Source organism: Natator depressus, chromosome 3, assembly GCF_965152275.1.
Source record: "Natator depressus isolate rNatDep1 chromosome 3, rNatDep2.hap1, whole genome shotgun sequence".
Taxonomy (NCBI): domain Eukaryota; kingdom Metazoa; phylum Chordata; order Testudines; family Cheloniidae; genus Natator; species Natator depressus.
This window is the reverse complement of record NC_134236.1, coordinates 190,162,151-190,183,762: the sequence shown is the minus strand read 5'-3', so window position 1 is coordinate 190,183,762 and position 21,612 is coordinate 190,162,151. Positions and strand designations below refer to the sequence as shown.

General features: G+C 50.2%; 1 protein-coding gene across 1 annotated transcript in view; it reads right to left on the bottom strand.

Moving 5' to 3' along the window:
* The window catches only part of LOC141985427 (uncharacterized), a 95,556-nt gene that overhangs the window by 12,529 nt on the left and 61,415 nt on the right, over positions 1-21,612 (bottom strand). The window contains exons 9-10 of the mRNA XM_074949531.1: positions 19,862-19,888; positions 17,208-17,255 (exon numbers count right to left, since the gene is read on the bottom strand). Coding sequence (XP_074805632.1) covers positions 17,208-17,255; positions 19,862-19,888 — 75 coding nt within the window. The remainder of the gene's footprint in view (positions 1-17,207; positions 17,256-19,861; positions 19,889-21,612) is intronic.

Sequence of the window (21,612 nt, the reverse complement as noted above, 5' to 3'; positions counted from 1 at the left end):
TCTGTGATGTGATCAGCCTGAGCTGACTTCATTGTTTTTCCTTTTTTCTGTTTTTTTCCATTGTTTCAGATACCTAGCAACCAATGTTTGAGAGAAAAACAATCTAGATGAGTCAATCCTGCTACATCAACAAATACAGGAAGGAGAAGAAATTGATCTTACATCCAGGCAGAGAAGAGAAGGTAAAGGGAAGGGAGAGGAGCTGCAAACAAAACAAGATGTTACATGTACTGTGCGTCATGCCCATGAACTCTGTACACAAATGAAAGCAACATAGCCAAATTGTGCTTTCATGTTAACACTAGTCTCAATCTGAAGTAACACCACTGAAATAAATGGGACTATAGGACCTTTGTTTCAATTGTGATGTTATTGACATGAACTGTGACCGTATAGATCACTGTTGCAACCAAGGTCCTATAGTCACACCAAATCTTATACAAAGGAGGTCAAGTAAAGTGTCTATAGAAAGGCTGTAATTTGCTAGTTATGATTATGTTGACTGTATGTATCATTTTTGCATCTGAAGTTATGAATATTGGCTATGTACTTGTATCTCAATGTGTTTGATTCTAAGTAGCATCAGTGAAGCATTTGGTCAGCTTCTTGAGAAAGGACTATTCTGAGTAAGTGCCCAATCAAGAAACACTTAACTGACAATGGACTTTGGGAGACAGCAATCCACATCTGAGCTTTCCTGGGAACGTTCAAACTAACATGTAAACAATGACGTCGGCCTGCAAAAAGCTAAATCATTCATGGACATGTGACTTGTCCAGGTAGCTACAAACTCCATCTTGTTGCTGTGATTTTGCACAGGAAAACAAAGGGGTTTCCGCCCACAACAGAGAGAATATAAAAGGCCCTGGAAGCCTCTCCTTTTTGTCCTCAGCTGGCTCAAGAGATGGCCTCTCCACCCCAAAGAGGTGCCTGAAAGAAACTGGGACAAAGGACTGTAACTACGGGTGTGTGAGTTATTGCTGGACCCAGGCCTTAAACCACAACATTGGTCTGAAAAGGATTCGGCCCAGACTAGGAAGGTGTCTAGTCTGTGAAAGAAGCTTATTGGAACATCTCTGAGGGTGAGATTTATGCACCAGTATAAGGGGGAGGCGCTGACCCCACACCCTCTCGGTGCCTTCTTGCCAGCCAACTCCGACAGACAGGTAGGAGGGTGGGTCATGGAATGGACATGAGTGTGACGATGTGACGCAGCAGGGAGGGGGGAGTGTTGACCTGGGAATGTGCCCTGGGGACGGGAGACCTGAGAGCCTGTCACCTGAGCCAGGAGGGGGAGGGGGAGGTGACACCTCTGCCCAGGAATGTGGACGGAGGCTGCAGCAGGGAACCTGCTGGGTGGGTTTAGTTTCAGTTTGGGGCTGGGTGGAGGAACACAGGGAACCCCAGGGCTGGGGTCTAAGCTCCCTGCTCCCCCAGAAGGACTTCACTGAGGGGTCCTGGGGGTACCCACAAGCTCTGTTTTGGACTGTGTTCCTGTTGTCCAATAAACCTTCTGTTTTACTGGCTGGCTGAGAGTCTCAGTGAATCCCAGGAAGAGGGGTGCAGGGCCTGGACTCCCCCACACTCCGTGACAACTGGTGGCAGCGGTGGGATCTACTGCACCCCGTGAACGGCGCTTCCTGCAGTAAGTGACTGGGGAACAGTAAAACGAAGGGGGATTGACGGGGACCAGGCGTGCTGAAGATTCAGAGAGAGACGGTTCCAGGGGGCGGTTAACCCCTGGGAGTGTGTGACCAGAGAGAAGGACTTTTGCAGTAACAGGGTCCCCCGGGGGATTGCAGCGAGCGGTCCCAGGGGCGGAGGAGTCTGCAGCTCGACCCTGGCAAAGAGGTGGTGACCTCAAGAAGGACTGGCACACTAGGGGCTTTTCCTGGAAACCGTGGACAGCTGCCCGGCCTGCGAGTGGCCAGCCGGGAGATGTACGCTAAACGCCTTAAGAGCGACCTGGTGGAGCTGTGCAGGCAGAGGGGGCTGCGCGTCGGGAGGTCCACCAAGGAACAGCTGATTGCCCAGCTGGAGGAGAGGGATCACTTGGATGACCCGATCCCTGTCCCTGAGGGAAGCCGCCCGGCGGACGCAGCGTGGGCCCTGGGGCCTGACCAGGCTGGGAGGGGTCAGACTGCTGCCCAGGACACCCCGAGACCCTTCCTACCTATGCCTGGGGGAGGGGTTGTGGGAAGCCCAGCGAATACCGAGGGCCCCCTGACCCCAGCAGCCAGCAGGGGATCCTCCCCGCGGAGCTCCCCATCCCTGGAGCGGATGCGGCTGGAATGGGAGAGGGAGAGGAAAATGAGGGAGCTGGAGGATCATGAAAAACAACGTCAACATGAGGAGAAACAACGTCAACATGAGCAGGAGGAGAAGGAGAAACAACGTCAACATGAGCAGGAGGAGAAGGAGAGGGAACGTCAGGAGAAGGAGAGGGAACGTCAGGAGAAGGAGAGGGAGCGTCAGGAGAAGGAGAGGGAACGTCAACATGAGCAGCAGGAGAAGGAGAAACAAAGACAGCATGAGCTGGAGCTGGCCAGGCTGAGGAGCAATGGGGCCCCGGCTGCGGTGAGTGCGGGGGGACCCAAGACTGCAAGGAGCTTTGATAAGTGCTTCCTGGCCCAGCGGAAGGAGGGGGAGGACATAGATAGCTTCCTGACGGCCTTTGAGAATGCCTGCGAGCTGCACAGGGTTGACCCTGCCGACAGGCTCCAGTTCCTCACCCCCTTACTGGACCCCAAAGCCGTGGAGGTGTACAGCCGGATGACAGGGCCAGAGGCTGGGGACTATGAACTGTTCAAACAGGCCCTGCTCCGTGAGTTTGGGCTGACCCCCGAGATGTACCGGAGAAGGTTCCGGAGTCAGCGTAAAACGCCTGAGGTCACCTACCTACAACTGGTCAACAGGATGCAGGGATATGCCCGCAAGTGGACAGCGGGGGCCCGAACTAAAGAGGACCTGCTTGACCTGTTTGTACTGGAGCACCTGTATGAACAGTGCCCTTCCGACCTGAGGCTGTGGCTGGTGGACAAAAAGCTCGCGAACCCCCAGCATGCAGGGCAGCTGGCCGACGAGTTTGTGAACAGTCGGTCAGGGGGTAGCCGGGAGGAGTCCCAAAAGAACAGGCCCCCCCCGATGCAGCGAGAGAGTCACCATGGGGCCTCCCAGCGGGGAAATAGGGAGAACCCCCTCCAAAGGGGAACGCCTGGTGTCGGGCCCCTCCGACCCGTTCGAGGGGACCAACGTGACCTGAGCTGCTATCACTGTGGCCAGAGAGGCCACGTACGGGCCCAGTGCCCCGGGCTCAGGGACAAACTGAGCAGACCCAACCTACCCAGGGTTAACTGGGTAGGGACTCAGCTGGACGAGGGGCAGGCGACCCAGGAAAGGGGGGCTACCAGTTTGCCACCTGCTCAGGAGGGAAGAGTACCCCCAGCCAGCCCCGCCAGAGGGCTGGAGGCTCTGGACTCAGGGTGCTCGGTTTACAGGGTGGGTGCGGGGCTGTCCCTCCGGAGAGAGTGCCTTGTTCCCCTGGAGGTGGATGGGAGGAAGGTCAATGGATACTGGGATACGGGCGCGGAGGTGACGCTGGCCCGGCCCGAGGTGGTGGCCCCAGATCGGGTGGTGCCCAACACCTACCTGACCCTGACGGGGGTGGGCGGGACCCCATTTAAGGTGCCCGTGGCAAGGGTACACCTGAAATGGGGGACCAAGGAGGGCCCCAAGGATGTGGGGGTACACCACAATTTGCCCACTGAAGTTTTGATGGGGGGAGACCTAGAGGACTGGCCAAGCGACCCCCAGACCGCCCTGGTTGTGACCCGTAGCCAGAGCCGGCGAGGGGCACTGCGACCTGACCCTGGGGAGGGTACCACACTGGAGGCGCGAGACCCTACTCGGGTGGGGAGGGAGCGCCGAGGGGCACGGCTCAGAGAGGCTGCGGCCTCAGACCTGGCCACGGAGGGGGAACCGGGCCCCATCCCTTCCCCAGCCGCTGAGTTCCAGGCCGAGTTGAGGAAAGATCCCTCCTTGCAGAAGCTCAGGGACCTGGCCGACCTCAGTGAGGGACGGACCATGAGGAGAGGCTGCCAGGAGAGGTTCCTGTGGGAGAAGGGGTTCCTGTACCGAGAATGGGCTCCCCCAGGGGAAGGGGAGTCCTGTGGGATCAGGAGGCAGCTGGTGGTCCCCCAGAAGTACCGCCGCAAGCTCCTGTCCCTGGCCCATGACATCCCCCTCGCAGGGCACCAGGGAATCCGGCGCACCCGGCAGAGGTTGCTACAGAACTTTTACTGGCCCGGGGTCTTTACCACCGTCCGGCAGTATTGCCGATCCTGTGACCCCTGTCAGAGGGTGGGGAAGGCCCGGGACAAGGGGAAAGCGGCGTTGAGACCTTTGCCCATCATAGAGGAGCCTTTCCAGAAGGTGGCCATGGACATCGTGGGGCCTCTCAGCAAGACGACCCGGTCGGGGAAGAAATACATTCTGGTGGTGGTAGATTTCGCCACCCGCTACCCCGAGGCAGTGCCCTTAGCTTCCATTGAAGCAGACACCGTGGCAGATGCGCTCCTGACCATTTTCAGCCGAGTGGGGTTCCCCAGGGAAGTCTTGACAGACCAAGGCTCCAACTTCATGTCGGCCCTGCTCCGGTGCTTGTGGGAGAAATGTGGGGTCCGGCATGACTGGGCCTCAGCGTATCACCCCCAGTCCAATGGGCTGGTGGAGAGGTTTAACGGGACGCTAAAGATGATGCTGAAAACCTTTATGAACCAGCACCCGCAGGATTGGGACAAGTACTTACCTCACCTGCTGTTCGCGTACAGGGTGGTGCCCCAGGAGTCTACCGGATTTTCGCCTTTCGAACTGTTATATGGAAGGAGGGTGAGGGGCCCCCTGGACCTGATGAGAGACGAGTGGGAGGGGAAGGCCACTCCCGATGGAGAGTCAGTGGTGGAGTATGTCCTGACCTTCCGAGAGAGACTGGCTGAACTCATGGGCCTGGCCAGGGAGAATCTGGCCAGAGCCCAGAGGAAGCAGAAGGTCTGGTATGACCGCACGGCGCGGGCCCGTGCCTACGCCACCGGGGATCAGGTGATGGTTCTCATCCCCGTGAGAAAGAACAAACTACAGGCCGCCTGGGAGGGCCCGTTCAAGGTCGTCAAGCAGCTCAATGAGGTAAACTATGTGGTGGAGCTGTCGAACCGGGCCCACCACCGCCGGGTGTACCATGTGAATATGATGAAGCCATATTATGCCAGGGGGAATGTGGTGTTAGCTGTGTGTGGTCAGTGGGAGGAGCAGGGAGATGACCCTTTAGTAGATCTATTCCCTGGGACCAGAGCTGGTTCCCCCCTGGAAACAATCCCCCTCTCGGATCAGCTCACCCCTGCCCAGCAAGCTGAGGTCAGGGCGGTGCTGCATCCGTACCGACAGCTGTTTTCCAACCAGCCTGGACGCACTAATCTGACTGTCCACCGGGTGCAGACAGGGTCGCACCCGCCGATAAGATGCTCCCCCTTCCGAGTCACAGGGAAAACTGCTCAGGACCTGGAAAGAGAGGTCCGGGACATGCTGGCTTTGGGGGTGATCCAGCCATCGGCCAGCCCTTGGGCCTCGCCGGTGGTGCTGGTCCCCAAAAAGGATGGGTCAGTCCGGTTCTGTGTGGACTATCGGAAGCTCAATGGCATCACTGTATCGGATGCCTACCCCATGCCCAGGCCGGACGAGCTCCTAGACAAGCTGGGAGGAGCTCGGTACCTTACCACCATGGACCTTACAAAGGGCTACTGGCAAGTGCCGCTGGATGCAGATGCCCGGCTGAAATCGGCCTTTATCACCCCTCTGGGGCTCTATGAGTTTCTGACCCTGCCTTTCGGCCTCAAGGGAGCGCCGGCCACCTTCCAGCGCCTGGTGGACCAGCTCCTGAGGGGGATGGAGAGTTTTGCCGTGGCGTATATTGACGACATCTGTGTCTTTAGCCAGACCTGGGAGGACCACGTGTCCCAGGTTAGACAAGTGCTGGACCGACTCCAGGGGGCTGGGCTGACTGTCAAAGCGGAGAAGTGCAAGGTGGGGATGGCTGAAGTATCTTACCTGGGCCATCGGGTGGGGAGCGGCCGCCTAAAGCCGGAACCGGCCAAGGTGGAGGTGATCAGAGACTGGCCCGCTCCCCACACCAAAAAGCAGGTCCAAGCCTTTATTGGGATGGCAGGATACTATCGAAGGTTTGTGCCTCACTTTAGCGCCATAGCCACCCCCATCACTGAGCTATGCAAGAAGGGGAAGCCAGACAAGGTGGTCTGGACCGAGCAGTGCCAGGAGGCTTTCCGGGCGCTGAAGGAGGCTCTGGTCAGTGGCCCAGTTCTGGCAAACCCAGACTTTGACAAGCCCTTTGTGGTGTTCACCGACGCCTCCGACACGGGACTGGGGGCGGTGTTAATGCAGGAGGATGAAAAGGGGGAGAGACACCCCATCGTGTACCTGAGCAAGAAGTTGCTACCCCGGGAGCAACACTACGCGGCCATCGAGAAGGAGTGCCTGGCCATGGTGTGGGCCCTCAAGAAACTAGAGCCCTATCTCTTCGGGCGACACTTCACCGTGTACACCGACCACTCTCCCCTGACCTGGCTGCACCAGATGAAAGGAGCCAACGCCAAGCTCCTGAGGTGGAGCCTGCTCCTGCAGGATTACGACATGGACGTGGTCCATGTGAAGGGAAGTGCCAACCTGATAGCGGATGCGCTGTCCCGGAGAGGGGGCCCCGAACTTCCCCAGGTCACTGGTCACAGTGACCCCGCTCAGTTCAGTCTCGAAGGGGGGAGAGATGTGACGATGTGACGCAGCAGGGAGGGGGGAGTGTTGACCTGGGAATGTGCCCTGGGGACGGGAGACCTGAGAGCCTGTCACCTGAGCCAGGAGGGGGAGGGGGAGGTGACACCTCTGCCCAGGAATGTGGACGGAGGCTGCAGCAGGGAACCTGCTGGGTGGGTTTAGTTTCAGTTTGGGGCTGGGTGGAGGAACACAGGGAACCCCAGGGCTGGGGTCTAAGCTCCCTGCTCCCCCAGAAGGACTTCACTGAGGGGTCCTGGGGGTACCCACAAGCTCCGTTTTGGACTGTGTTCCTGTTGTCCAATAAACCTTCTGTTTTACTGGCTGGCTGAGAGTCTCAGTGAATCCCAGGAAGAGGGGTGCAGGGCCTGGACTCCCCCACACTCCGTGACAATGAGCAACACACCTCAAAGAACAACAGTTACAGAAAGGTTAGTAACAGATTTTTCTTCTTCAAGTGCTTGCTCATGTCCATTCCATGTTCGGTGACTCACAAGCAGTATCCAAGGAGGTGGGCTCAGAGCTCATGGACATGCAGACTACAACACAGCTCTCATAAACCTGGCATGTCTCGAGCCTGTTGGGTGATGACGTAGTAGGATGAGAAGGTATGCACCGACAACCAGGTTGTGAGCCTGCAGAGGTCTTGGATTGGAACCTGCATGAGGAATGCTGCTGAAGAGGCCTGAGCTCTCGTGGAGTGAGCAGTCACTATGGCTGGAGGTGGGACATCTGCCTGCTTGTAGCATACCCGAATACAGGAAGCTATTCAGCATGAGAGCCTCTAGGCCGATGCTGGTAGCCCTTTCATCCTTTCTACTACTGCTACAAATTGTTGCATAGATCTGTGAAAGGGTTTAGTCCTCTTGATGCAGAAGGTGAGGGCATGCCTAACATCCAATAAGCAAAGCTGCCGCTCGTCTGAATTCTTGTGAGACTTTAGAAAGGAGACTGGCAGGAAAATGGCCTGGTTGCTATGGAACAGCAAAACTACCTTTGGCATGAAGGCCAGGTTGGGCACAGTTGGACCCTGTCCTTGAAGAACATCATGTATGGTGGTTTTGATGTAAGGACCTTGATTTCAGAGACTCTTCTTGCTGAGGTGATTACTACCAGGAAGGCAACCTTCGCAGAGAGAAGCAGTAGAGGGCACAACACCAGGGGCTCACAGGGAGGACATGTGAGCCTCAACAGAACCAGATTTAAGTCCCACAGGTGGGGATTGGCTCGCAGGCCTGAGGATAAAGTCTCTCAAGGCCTTTAAGAAAGCGGACTGTCATTTTGTGAGAGAACACTGACCTGCTGTTCACCTGTGGGTGGAAGGCCAAAAATGCACCTTCATAGATGCGAGAGCTGACCTTGTTGCTTAAGATGGAGCAAGTAGTCCAGGATCGACTGAAGGGAAGACTGAGTCGGAGAGAGGTCTCTTTGGGATGCCCATATTGAAAAACACTTCCATTTGGCAAGGTAGATAACCCTAGTGGACAGCTTCCTACTACCCACCAAGACCTGTCAAACTTGTTCCAAACAGACCTGCTCCTCCGGGTTCAGCCATGTAACAGCAGTTAGGTGAAGGGAGCTGAGGTTCGGTTGGAGTAACCGACAGTGGTCTTGAGAGATCAGACTCAGGTGGAGCAGAAGCAGAAGTGAGGTTGCTACTGACAGATCTAGCAGCATGACGAATCAGTGTTGGCATAGCGACACCGAGCCTCTAAGAATGACTCTTGCCTTGTCCCGTTTGATATTCAGGAGGACCTGTGAACCAGACAGATCGGTCTGGGGGAAATGCATAGAATAGGAGTTCTGTCCAAAAAGCAGGAAGCCATTGGAGAGGGAGCCTGGGCTATGCCCGCTCAGTAAGCAAAACTGCTGGCATTTCCTGTTCTGCTTAGTTGTGAACAGGTCCACTGGGAGACACTCACCTTTGGAAGATAAACCTGGTGACATCTGGGTGAAGGGACCGCTCGTGGTGAGAGGAGAAGGATCTGCTGAGGTGATCTGCCAGTGCATTCTGGGCTCCCAGAAGGTGTGAATCAGGTGGATGGAGTGCTTCACGCAGAAGTCCCATACATGGATGGCCTCCTGACACAGGGCGGAGGAACGAGCTCCTCCCTGCTTGTTGATGCAGAACATGGCCACAGTGTTGTCCGTTAGAACTTGCAAGACCTTGCCTGTGATCCGGGGAAGGAACACTTGGCAAGCTAAGCGGACTGCTCTGAGCTCTCTGATGTTTATGTGCAGGCAGAGTTCTCTCTGGGACCACAGGCCTTGAGTCCTGAGGCTGTCAAGGTGGGCTCCCCAACCTTGGTCTGACATGTCCGAGACTAGGGACACTAATGGCTGGGGCGCAACAAAGGGGACCTCCATCATCACCGACCATGGGTCCTTCCACCAGTCTAGGGAGGTGAGGACTGGGGTTGAAACAATAAGCACCGAGTCCAAGTGGTGTCTGTTCAGGGTGTAAACAGATGCTAGCCATATCTGCAGGGGCCTAAGGCACAGCCCTGAGTACCGGACCATTTATGTGCATGTGGCAATGTGCCCCAGTAGCTTGAAGCAAACCCAGGCTGTCATGGTTGGGTGAACCATGACCTTGGATATCAGGTCCAACAATGGTCTGTAATCGGGCCTCTGGAAGGAAGGCTCTGGCTTGGGTCGAGTCGAGCACAGCCCTGATAAACCTATTCTCTGAACTGTAATAAGCGCTGACTTTTGCTCATTTATCAACAGGCCCAGTGCTCGGAAGGTGGGTTGGACCAAGCTGATGCTGTTCTTTACTTGAGCTTCTGAACAACACTTCATCAGGTCTAGTTTGGATATTAAGAAACACTATCTCACTAGGAGGGTAGTGAAGCACTGGAATGGGTTACCTAGGGAGGTGGTGGAATCTCCATCCTTAGAGGTTTTATTAGGCCTGGCTTGACAAAGCCCTGGCTGGGATGATTTAGTTGGTGTTGGTCCTGCTTTGAGTAGGGGATTGGACTAGATGACCTCCTGAGGACTCTTCCAACCCTAATATTCTATGATTCTATGATCAGCCAGTCCTTGAGGTATGAGTAGAGCTGTTTGAGGAAGGCAGCTACCACCGCCATGCACTTCATGAAAACCCAGGGAACTGCTAACAGGCAGAAGGGAAGAGCGGTGAATTGGTAATGAGTCTGGTTTACAATAAACCTAAGAAATCTTCTGTGGCCATGAAAAACAGAAATGTGAAAGTAAGTGTCTTTCAAGCCAAGGGGGGGCGTACCAGTCCCTTGAATCCAGAGAGGGAATGATGAAGGCCAGGGAGACCATGCGGAACCTTGGTTTCTTGAGATATCTGTTGAAGTGACACAGGTCCAGGATGGGACGAACGCTCCCTTTGGCCTTTGGGATTAGGAAATAATGGGAGTAAAACCCCTTCTCTCTGAAGTTTCAAGGTACCTCCTGTGACGTTGCACTCCATATGTTTTATGGAAATATGGTATGAGTGTGAATATGATGTAACTGGAATATGCTTTATGGAAAAGGTCTCTTGTAAGGTATCATAACAAAGGTTACAACCTACTGAATATATTCCTCCTATTTGTATGCACGTATCATTCTTGTATCTGAAGCTAGAAACATAAAGTAAAACTCTGAAGTCCTATTGTAATTATGCCAAGTGTGGTCCATTAACGGTTGTAAATGTAAGTGTGGCCCAGACAATTGGTTATAAATGGCTTATTTACCTGCAAACCTTCCTGTGGGCCAACCCAGGAAGAATGGAGACTAGGGGTGTTACAGTGACATGTGACCATGTCACATGAGGCTGGAATCCATCTTAATCCTTGTACTTTTCCATTGATGAGGCAGAGCCAGGACAAGCACAGACAAAAGATTTCTGCCTTGTGCCAAAGCTATAAAAGGGGTGGAGCCCGACAAAAGGGGCGGCCAGTCATGAGAAAACCCCTGCTTACCACCTGAGATGTCTGCTGGAACTAACAAGAACTGTACCAGGGGAAAGGATTGGGCCCAGACTAGGAAGGCATCTAGTCTGTGAAAGAAGCTTACTGGAACATCTCTGAGGCTGAGATTTACCTGTATTCAGTTTCTTAATGTATTAGGCTTAGACTTGCGTGTTTTTGCTTTATTTTGCTTGGTGACTTACTTTGTTCAGGCTGTTATACTTGAAACGACTTAAATGCTACTTTTTATACTTAATAAAATCACTTTTGTTTATTAATAAACCCAGAGTAAGTGATTAGTACCTGGGGGAGCAAACAGCTGTGCATATCTCTCTATCAGTGATACAGAGGGCAAACAATTCATGAATTTACCCTGTATAAGCTTTACACAGAGTAAAACAGATTTATTTGGGGTTCAGGTTCCCAGAAAGGCTGAACACTGGGTGCTGGGGAAATCCCTGTTAACTGAGAAGCCCCTGGGCTGAGTGAATCTCAGTTTCAGTGAACTTCAGAGAGGCATGGCCCAAACTCTGGGTCCGTGCTGGAGCTGACTGGAGTGTCTAACTCAGCAGGACAGGAGTGGAGGGGCACCTGTTCTGGCAGGAGGGTTGTTCTGAGTGGCATCCCAGCTCATTGAGTGACAGTCTCGAAGGGAGTCTCTGTGACCAAACCCGTCACACCTCCTCCATGGCCCCCATCTGTAGGAGGGTCTGCACCTCCTGGGCAAGGAGTTGCTCATGAGAAGGTCCCTGAAGAGGAATGGGGATGGGGTGGGAGGGAGGAGTGGATGAAAACTTCAAGGTATAACTGACTGCCACAGTAGTTAGCACCTAGCAGTTCAATGTTATGCAGGACCATGTCGGGCTGAAGTGGGACAGTCAGTCCAAAAATAAAAGGGAGGCAGGATCTGAAGTGGGAACTAGTATAGTGCTCTCAGGCTCACCTTCAAAAGACCTGCTTTAGCCCACCAGAGTACCTATGTGACCCCGGCTAGGAGGGGTCCTGTCTCGGAGGCAGAGCCGAGAAGCATGGCAGCTGTTGGGGCCTGACATGCTTCCTAGAAGCAGATGGAAGCATAGAAGCCCAGGGACCAGAGGGTAGCCCTTGAGTCCTTCAGGCCACGTAGTCTCATATCATCTGCTTGGAAAAAAAAAGAACAGTCTGTGAAAGGGAGGTCCTGAATAGACTGTTGGACCTCCTGAGGGAGTCCCAAGGACTGCAGCCAAGAGCATCATCTCATGGTGGAAGCGGAGGCCATTGTCCTGGCTGCTGCATCTGCTCCGTCCAGTGCCTCCTGAAGAGAGGCTCTGGCAACATTCTTTCCCTCTTCTAAGAGGGCTGAGAATTCCTGCCTTAAGTCTTGGGGCCCAGAGTCCTTAAATTTAGACAAGGAGTCCCACAAATTGTAGTTGTATCTCCCCAGTAATTCTTGCTGGTTTGAGATACATAGTTGCAGACCACCTGTCAAATAAACTTTCTTTCCAAACAAATCAAGTTTCTTTGCGTCCTTCTGTTTGGGGGTAGCACTCGACTGGCCCTGTCTGTCCCTTTCATTAGCCATCAATATAATGAGGGACCCTGGAGAGGGGTGAGAGTACAGATACTCATACCCACTGGCTGGCACACAATATTTCTTCTCTGCCCTCTTCAAAGTGGGAGGTAGAGAAGATGGGGTCTGCTACAGGGCTCTGACCGGACCTATTACCACCTCATTAATGGGTAAGGACACTTTACACGGAGCTGCTGCAGCCAGAATGTCAACGAGGCTGTGAGAGGATTCCTTGAGCTCCTCAATCTCAAGCCCCCAGTTTGAAAACACCTGTCTGCTTTAGAAGCTCTTGATGAGCTCTAAAGTCATCTTGGGGAAGCAAGATGCTTGGCCTTGAGATGGCCATGTCAGGGGAGGAGGAGGAAGAGGCCTGTACTTGAGGAGGGGCTTCTTCCTCTTCTTCAGCCTCAATAATCTCCACAGGGGCCATGTCCTGTAAATCAGTACCAGGGTCAGTACTGGAGTCAGGGCGCAGTGCGGGAGCCCACCTCTCAGAAGCAACCAAGTATGAACGGTGGGAGGGTAGATCTGGTATTGGGAGAAAACTCCAAGGGTTCCAGAATAGCCACTGCATAGGCCACTCTCCTGGCCAGGTACCCGCAGGGGGACCCGCACCAAGGTCCGGCGCCATGTAGGACGAGTAACGGTGGCCCTTAGGGTGAATGCAGGGCTCCGTGTTGGACTCAGATGAAGAATCCTCCCTAGGCTTCCACGGGGAAGCGGTACCTCTCACGACCTTTGTTCGGTGTCAAGCACCCGGTGATTGGTGGTGGGCTGGGGACAACTTCACAGAGGACAGAAGAATCAGCTTGTCTCTAGAAGGAGCTGGTGGGCCCTGTGCTGGGAAGGAGCTCAGAGCACCAGTCTCTTTCCTGCTCCAGGATGACAAAGCTGATGGCTGACCTAATGGGGCTGGCAGGACCAGTAGCGACAAGAAGTCTCTGGCTGCTGCAAAGGCCTCTGGGGTTGAAGGCACTGCAATTCCGCTGGCACCACAATGACTTCCCAGCATCGGTGGATTGTCCCACACCAGACTCAATGACCTCAGCTGAGTCGATGGTGCCACCATGGGACCGGGGGTGGAGGAGTGGCCCAATATGGGTCACACTCCACTGTCTTCCCCTGGCTTGCCTTTCTTTGGCATTAGCGAGCGCGTGCTGTCAGTGCGCTGCTTTTTGTGCGTCTTCCTTGGCACTGGGGACGGAGAGAGGTGCTGGGATGCGTGCAATGCTGGAGGAGTGCTTTGCACCGAGGCCAAAGTGCTCAGTGCTGAATCCGAGAGGCTTGGTATCGAAGAGCAGCTTCCATTAGGAGAGCCTTAAGTCTGATCTCTCTATCCTTCTTTGTGCGAGGTTTAAAGTCCCAACAAATTTGGCAGCAGTCTTTCACGTGCGATTCTCCCTGACACTTCAGACAACTGGGGTGTGGGTCACTCACGAGCACAGGCTTGCCACAGGAGGCACAAGGCTTGGAGCCCAGGGGCGAAGGGAGCCCCTTGACGATAAGGGGAGAGGGTACTAACTATCTACACTAAAAGTATTTACAATATATACACTAAAACTAAACTATAGACTAAACTGTGAAACAGAAACCACTGATAATCGCCTTGCCAAAGCAAGAGGAGACATTCCAGCAACTGTTACAGCAGATAAGAAGGAACCTAGAGGGTGTGGGGCTGGTGGTGCCCTTGTACTGGTGCATAAGCGCACAGCACCAGAGGGAGCTACAGCGGGCCCAACTGATCCCACTGAGGGGAAAATCTCTGGCAACAGTGCACGTGGCTAACGTGGAACATACATAAGCAAGCACTCGAAATAGAACTCTTCTGCCAGTTCCAATCCAGAAAGACTTCCCCCTCTCATCATTCCAAAAACGAGAGGATGGGTAACCCGTTTTAAACAATTTTAGAAGCACTGTTGTCCTTACAATGCTTCTCCAATGCTGACTTGAATGGTGAGAGCGCTAGTGGTTGATCCTCTGCTGTTATACCCAAGAAAGAAGACGTGGCCGTCAAGCTACACTATGTGGATGAGTTAGCAGAAGTGTCACTGGCATGAGCACAGGCCAAATTACACTAAGCAAGAACCTAATGAACTACACAGAGTTTTCAGTGCAATCTATTCATACCAGGCATCTTAATATTCTGAACAATACCATACAACAGCCCTATGTGGAACAAACAATAACCCTAAGGAAATTTTAAGGGTCAAAGAAGCTGAGAAATGTGAGGGGAAACTTATATGATGATTAATATAAACTGCAATAAATCAATAGCTGGCTCTTAAAACACACCAATCCCAGAGAAATAAGGTAAAGCTAGTGCACTTCCAGAAGGAAAGGGATGGAAACATTTTAGAAAAATCTATTAACTCATCTGTTAAGGTTAATCATGAGAAGATCCAACGTCCAAGATTAAAGCATCGTCAGGGGACCTGATAAGACTATGTGTATCACACAGAGTCATTTCACTATACAAGATTGTCATCTAGTTCTTACTTGCCCAGAGAGAAATGAGAACTGTATTATAATCCTGCAAAATTACTTTATTCACACATTTCAGCGGAGGATTTTTGAAAAGAGTTGTTTATATCAAACAAGGGTTTTGTGCACTGATGATGAAGTTATACCAGCTCATTCTCAGCATAGATATGCATAAAATACAAAGACCTTTCCTCTTTGTCTACTAGAACAAAAGATGCACTAAACTTTTTTGGAAGCTGGAACTAGATGTCTGAAGAAGATAATGCTGTGGCCACTCTAAACCTAGCTCTCAGGCTGGGTTACTGTGGAAACCAACAATGATTTCACCAACCTTTCTAATTGAAAAAGAATGAGAGAAGGACCATGAGCCTGGGTCGGTTCTGTCCATTCTGTCTAGGTATTTATACTGCATGCATCAGTGTGGTATCTGTGTGCGGGACTCTTCATTGCTATTTATAAGAGTAGGGGTTGATTGCTGGTTTGAGCCAATCACCTCTGAGCCTGGGTGCTTATAAAGGCTTTGCGCTCAGGCCCCTATGGCTGAGAAAGTGACTGGTGTGTCTTGGATCATTCAGTGACTCCTCGGCCCAATTAAGGAACAGAAGTGATAAGCTTTAAAGGGATTCTCATCCAATCCTTCTCACCTAGAGAGGTTAAGATGGTGCAGTAAGCTTGAGCTAATGTGCATGTGTATAATGCCCAACGCAGCAAGGTGCTGAGAGCCCTCAATTCCCATTCATGTCAGTAGAAGTGCAGCCCTTCTCAAGACAAAAGGTGCTCTGTCCCACTCAGGACTGCCCCATAAAAGGAAAAGCAGGGGTACCTTTCAGGACCTGATAAGGACACCACAAAAATCCCTTCCCCCAAAAGACAGCTGAGTTTTAGCCAACACTTCCACTTTATAGCAAGACAGAGTGGGCCCATTTAGACTCTGAGCTGAAAGCCACGAACTCCAAAGTTCTAATCTCAGCTCTGACCCGTTGTGTATCCTTAGAAAGTCACTTAGTGCCACTATACAGATGACAAAACGGAGGCAGGGAGGTTAATACTTATTCTCACAACACGGCTGAGAGGTAGGTTAACGTTTGTACTTGAAAAAGAGTGTAAAGCACTAAATCAATGCTAAATATAACTACCCTCCAATACTTTCCCTCTAGCCATTCAATACTTGGATGGGACAATACTAAAGAAAACCCTGATGCTGGTGAGTCAGTAGGTGCTACTGTTTCCTCTGAATCAATGCCCAAAGACGGTTTAGGGGTCTATTCTGCAGCTGGAGATACTAAATCATTGTGGTCATACAAGATCCCACAACATTTTTTCTAAGAATAGGAGTGTTAAAGGCCAGTGTCCTGCCCAAACTCCCCCTTGCGGTTTCAACTCAGGACAGAAGAATTCATGTTCTCTTCCAAGCTGCCGTGCAGTGTTGCTGTGACCTATTAGACAGCTACTATGTTCCACCTCAGAGGTGGCTGCATTTCACTGATGGATGAAGTGATACTTTACACCTCTGTTGTCACACTAGATTAATTAGAGAAAGATTGTGGCCAGCCCCTGCAAGGGAGAACAAAGTGAACAAAGGGAGAACAAAGGGGAGAGAGTGAAAGGGGCCTCCCACTTGCTGCCCCAGTCCATAGGCTGGGCACTATGGCATTCTTGCTTTCAGAGAACACAAGGACTGTGAGATGCTAGTGCTATGGCTTGGATTAGCCTCAACAAACAGGATTGAGGGGGTGGACCTTGGCCTCATCCCTCCCACACGACAGCACTCAGCAAAGCTGGGTGGATGCTGTACCCACTTCAAGATAGTGGAGCAGCGGCAGGCATAATCCCACCCAGGGCTCCTGCTGTGGCACAGCCTCTCCACACCAGGGCCTAACTCAGGGCCAGGCCACAAGCACGATAAAAGTTTCAGCTGTTTGCAAAGTGCTTCCAGAAATTCAGATGAAAGGAGCTATAGAAATGAAGAGCATCACCATAAATAAACAAAGTGACACTACACAGTAATTAATCTCAAATGGAGAATCCTTCCATATCATTCAATGAAGATACAGGACTCAGTTTTCCAAAACACACTACGGGCCCAATCTAACTCCTCTTGAAGTCAATGGAAAGATTTCCAGTGGCTTTTGAAAGGTGCTGCACTGGGTCCAAAAGTAGACTTCATTTTGTAAGTGTTCTAGCCTGAATTCTTAACTTCCCTTGGAAGAAGCAAGTATTTTTCAATTCTCCTGATTTATTATTTTTCTTTTTACACCAAATTTCTAAAAAACCCTAATATATAATCAAAGGAATATTTACATGTTAAGAGGCATACATGGGTTGCACAGAAAAATAATGAATTTCCTTTACACTTTCACTAGTAATGTTATATTTCTAATCTTCTCATTTAGAAGAGATTCATTTTCATACTTTACCTTCTCAATGCAAGTTTTCATTTCTGCTATTTCTCTCAGACAGGCATCCTGTAAAATAATTCAAAGTATAATCACAACTTTGTGGTAAAGAGTTTGTTGTTCATATATACTTATATGTTTGGGGGATATAGTTTATATGAAACAAACAAAGCTGTCTGCTATCAATAATACATTGTTTTCTTATTAAATTTAGGGAGGGATTTTTCAAACACACCTAAGGAAGTTGTGTACCCAGTTCCCATGGTCTCTCATTGGAAGTTTGGTGCCTAACTCTCTTAGGTGAGTTTGAAAATCCCGCCCTTAGAGTCCATGAAAGAGGTTGTATTGACATCCCTGGGAGCCCTGAAATCTCCATTCCCAGAACAGGTACAGCACAGACAACAGGAGAATAAGCTTCCCCACACTGGCCTGCCAAGACACCTCAACCTTGATGAGGAGGGACCAACTCCAGGAGTGAGAAAGTAGTTCAGCCTCCCTGCTAGAACATTTTGAAATTTCAACAACAAAAAATTCCACAAAATTTTATTTTCCATTTTTCAGCAAGTCTACTCCCTGCCTGCCCACCAATCCTCTACTTCTCATAGACAGCCAAGGAGGGGGCCATTTAGGGGCCATTTGTCCACTGGGAACTAGACTGAGATCACCAAACTCATTTCACATGAGCCAATGAACAGCCGTCAGATACTAACCGCCCTTGGTCACCACCTGTGTAGGTTAGATTTGAAGAGGGGACCTAAGGCCTTAGCCTGGGAGGTCTCTGCAAGGAGCTGACCAACCTTAAGTCACATGGACGTCAAAGGGAATGGAGGGTCCTTAGCACCTCATGGCAGAAGGTCTACGTTGTGCAGGACAGGGAACGCACATACTGCAATAGGCGATGCCTACACTTAAACCACTACAGAGGCACAGCCAGAGCAATGCTGCTGCAGCGCTTCAGTGTAGACACTCACTGCAACAATGGGAGGGGTTCTCCCATCGCGGGAGTTAATCCACCTCCCCAAGCAGCGGTAGCTAGGCGGACAGAAGAACTCTTCTGTAAGCCTAGTGCTGTCTACAGCGGGGATTAGGCTGGCTTAACTGCATCACTCAGAAGTGTGTATTTCTCAGACCCCTGAGCAATGTAGCTAGGTTGACCTAACTTTTTAGCATAGACCTGGCCATAGGTTCTTGTGAAATACCTAAGAAAGAAACTGTAGGCCTTTACAGGATCATTCACTCTAAAGTGGATTTGTTTGTTTTTGTCTTTGAATACTACATTTAAAGAAACACTGTCCCCTGGGATTTTTTTTTAAATTGGAAATATCCAGTTTCCGCAGTGTCTTAAGGCAACATTTTTAAAAGAAAAACCTTCTAAAAAAGAGGAAGAGGAGGGTGGTTCTGCTCCACTGTTATCTTTATAAAGATCTTTTTAGCAAGGAAAAAATATTGACTAAGGACCTGATCCTGCAATGAGATCCATGCAGGTTGACGTCAACAGGGTTTTCTGCAGCTGCAAGGGTCTGTCCATGTGAGTCTGACAGGGGGCTACCTGACTATACATGGTACCAGACTATACACAAAGTGGTGTCAGGTACAGGTAATAAAAAGACAAAACAGAGAAAAATATACTTTCACTGACTTCTTTTAACTATAATAATCAGAGGGGTTTCTGGTAACTATAACAGGTACAAAATTTTCAGCGAGAGAGGTGATTGTCTACATTTATTCCTTTCAACAGTATAGTCTACAAGTCAGAATTTGTATGCAAGGAAACAATCACTCTGCATGATTGGAACAATGGCATAGTCATTTTCTTTAGAACTTCCTTTCAGATTACTCATGTGGATTTTATCCTTTGTATTGTGTTGCAGAAAGTCCCCATTATTTTGTGATCTCACAGAGAACATTCTAAATGAAACTGGCAATATACAGAAAACGCTAAACTCCAGCAGAATGGAATAGAAAGAGTAAAATAAGGAAAATACAGTAAGAATTAAGAATAGCTCTTCCTTTTTTTCTTCCCAAAGGAAATAAGTGATTTCTATCCAGACATTTTTTCATTACTGCAACAATGGTTCACTTTGGCCACACCTCAATGTGCATTAGAGGTCAGGAAAATCTCATGTAAACATACCAGGGCCAATTGTGCTTTTTTTCCCTTGTAAGTCTGGCGTAACTCCACTGATTTCACAAGAATAACTGCAGTTTGGGTCACGAAATATAGATTCTGAGCCACCTAACTACAGAAGAATTCTCTGAGATCCTTAGCATTTAAATACATTTAGTACAAATAAATGGAGTCCTCACAATTGAAGGTCACTTCATTCAATCTTCAAACAACATTTTATAATGTTTCTCATGTTACAAATTAAATGTAGAAAAAATATTAAAATGCTTAACAAATGTATGGGCCCAACATAGTTCAGGCCTACTATATGTCTTTCTTCGTTCCCAGGTTGACAAAAGCAGGGTGTGCTGCAGATGGATGGTCAGCTCCTTGAGTGCAGCAACTCATTGAGAGCTTGATTGTACTCCTTGAGCATATTCCCACTGAGCTCAATTAAAGCCTTACTGTTGACTTCCAGGGAAGTTGCAAGTGCTCAGCAATTCTCAGGATGTGAGCCTAATATAACAAATGGTTTTGATAGGATCAGTGGGATTAAGCGTCAACTCACCTTAATCACAGGGAGTGGTGTTGTGATCTGGGATCTCAGAGTCAGGGGGAATAGTCAGGGAGAGTCAGGTCAGATACACAGAAATTTCTCTCCTGCCCCAGTGACCCCATCCCATCTCCTGATCTCCCTTGTGCCCACTCCCTTCCCTTGCTTTTCTCCTTAAACTCTCGCTCTTCTCTGGCTCCTTCCCCTCAAAAAAACAAACATACTTTAGTCTCTCCCATGCTAAAAAAAACCCCCAATATACCCCACTTGCCTCTCCAACTACTGCCCCATCTCCCTTACACCTCTAAGCTCCCTGAACACGCTATTTACAAGAACTGTCTGAAGTTCCTCTCTTCCAGTTCTGCCCTGGACACTCCCCTATCTGGCTTCCACCCCTGTGTTCCACTGAAACCGCTCTTGCCAAAGTCTCTAATGACCTCCTCTTAGTTATATCTCAGAACCAGAACGCCATGCTCATCTGCCTTGACCTGTCAGCTGCCTTTGACCTCAGATGCTCTTGAAATCTTGTCCTCCCTTGGCTTTAATGACTTTGTCCTCTCCTGGGCCTCCCCTTACCTCTCTAACTGCTCCTTCAACTAGTCCTTCTGAGTATCCTCATCCGTCCTGCAGTGGTGGTTCCATAGGGCTCTGTTCTTTGCTGCGTTCTCTTCCCTGTCAACATCAATGGCCCTCAGACTGAGGATTGCGAGCTGCAAACGGCTTTTTAATGTGTGTCCTGCAGCTCTCTGCAGCACATGATATTAAAACACGGTGTGATTTAACTATTAACCAATCTAAGTTGTTAACCAAGCAGGATGCTTTTACTATGTTATTAACCAATTAAAGTATTAACCAGTCAGGATGCTTTTACTATGATCACATATTTCCTTGCGTGAGCTATTGAATATATAGTACTATAGTAAATAAAACAATGAATTCACACAACTGTGGCTCTTTTGGGTAATGTTGATCGCTAATTTGGCTCCTGAACCACTGAGGCCTGAGTATCACTGCACTACACCTTATCTCTGGGTAATCTCATCTGTAAACACAAGTTCAACTACCACGACTACTCCCAGATCTACCTCTCTACTCCAGACCCATCTCCTTGTGTCCGAACTAAAATCTCTGCCTATCCGTCTGACATCTCCTTGTGGATGTCTAAATATCAGCTCAAGCTCAACATGGCTAAAACAGAGCTCCTAATCGCCCCTTCCAAAGCTCTCCCTGTTACCACCTTTCTTGATTACAGTGGACAATACCATCATCCTGTCTGTCACTCCAGCCTGTAACCTGGGTGTCATCTTTGTCTCAGACTTCTCTCTAGCTCCTCACATTCAGACTGTCTTAGTCTTGTAGATTCTTTCTGAATAACATCTCTAAAATATGACTTTTCCTGTCCATCCACACAGCTGAAACTCTCATCCAGCCTCTCATCACATTGCATCTTAATTACTGCAACATCCTTTTCTCTGATAGTCTTGCCCCACTCATGTACATTCAGAATGCTGCTGCAAAGATCACTTTCCTAGTGCATTGCTTTACCATGTCATCCCTTTGCATGCCTTCATTGGCTCCCTCTTCTGTATAGAATCAAACAAACTAGCTGTCTTCACTTTCAAGGCCCTTCAGAGCCAATCCCTACCTTACCCTGTCAACTCCCATTCAGTACTGAAATGTTGACTCCTGCCTCCAATTGGCCCATGATTGACCCTCCATCACTCCCTTGTAAAATTTTCAGACTCCTTTGTGCTTTCTCCCATGCT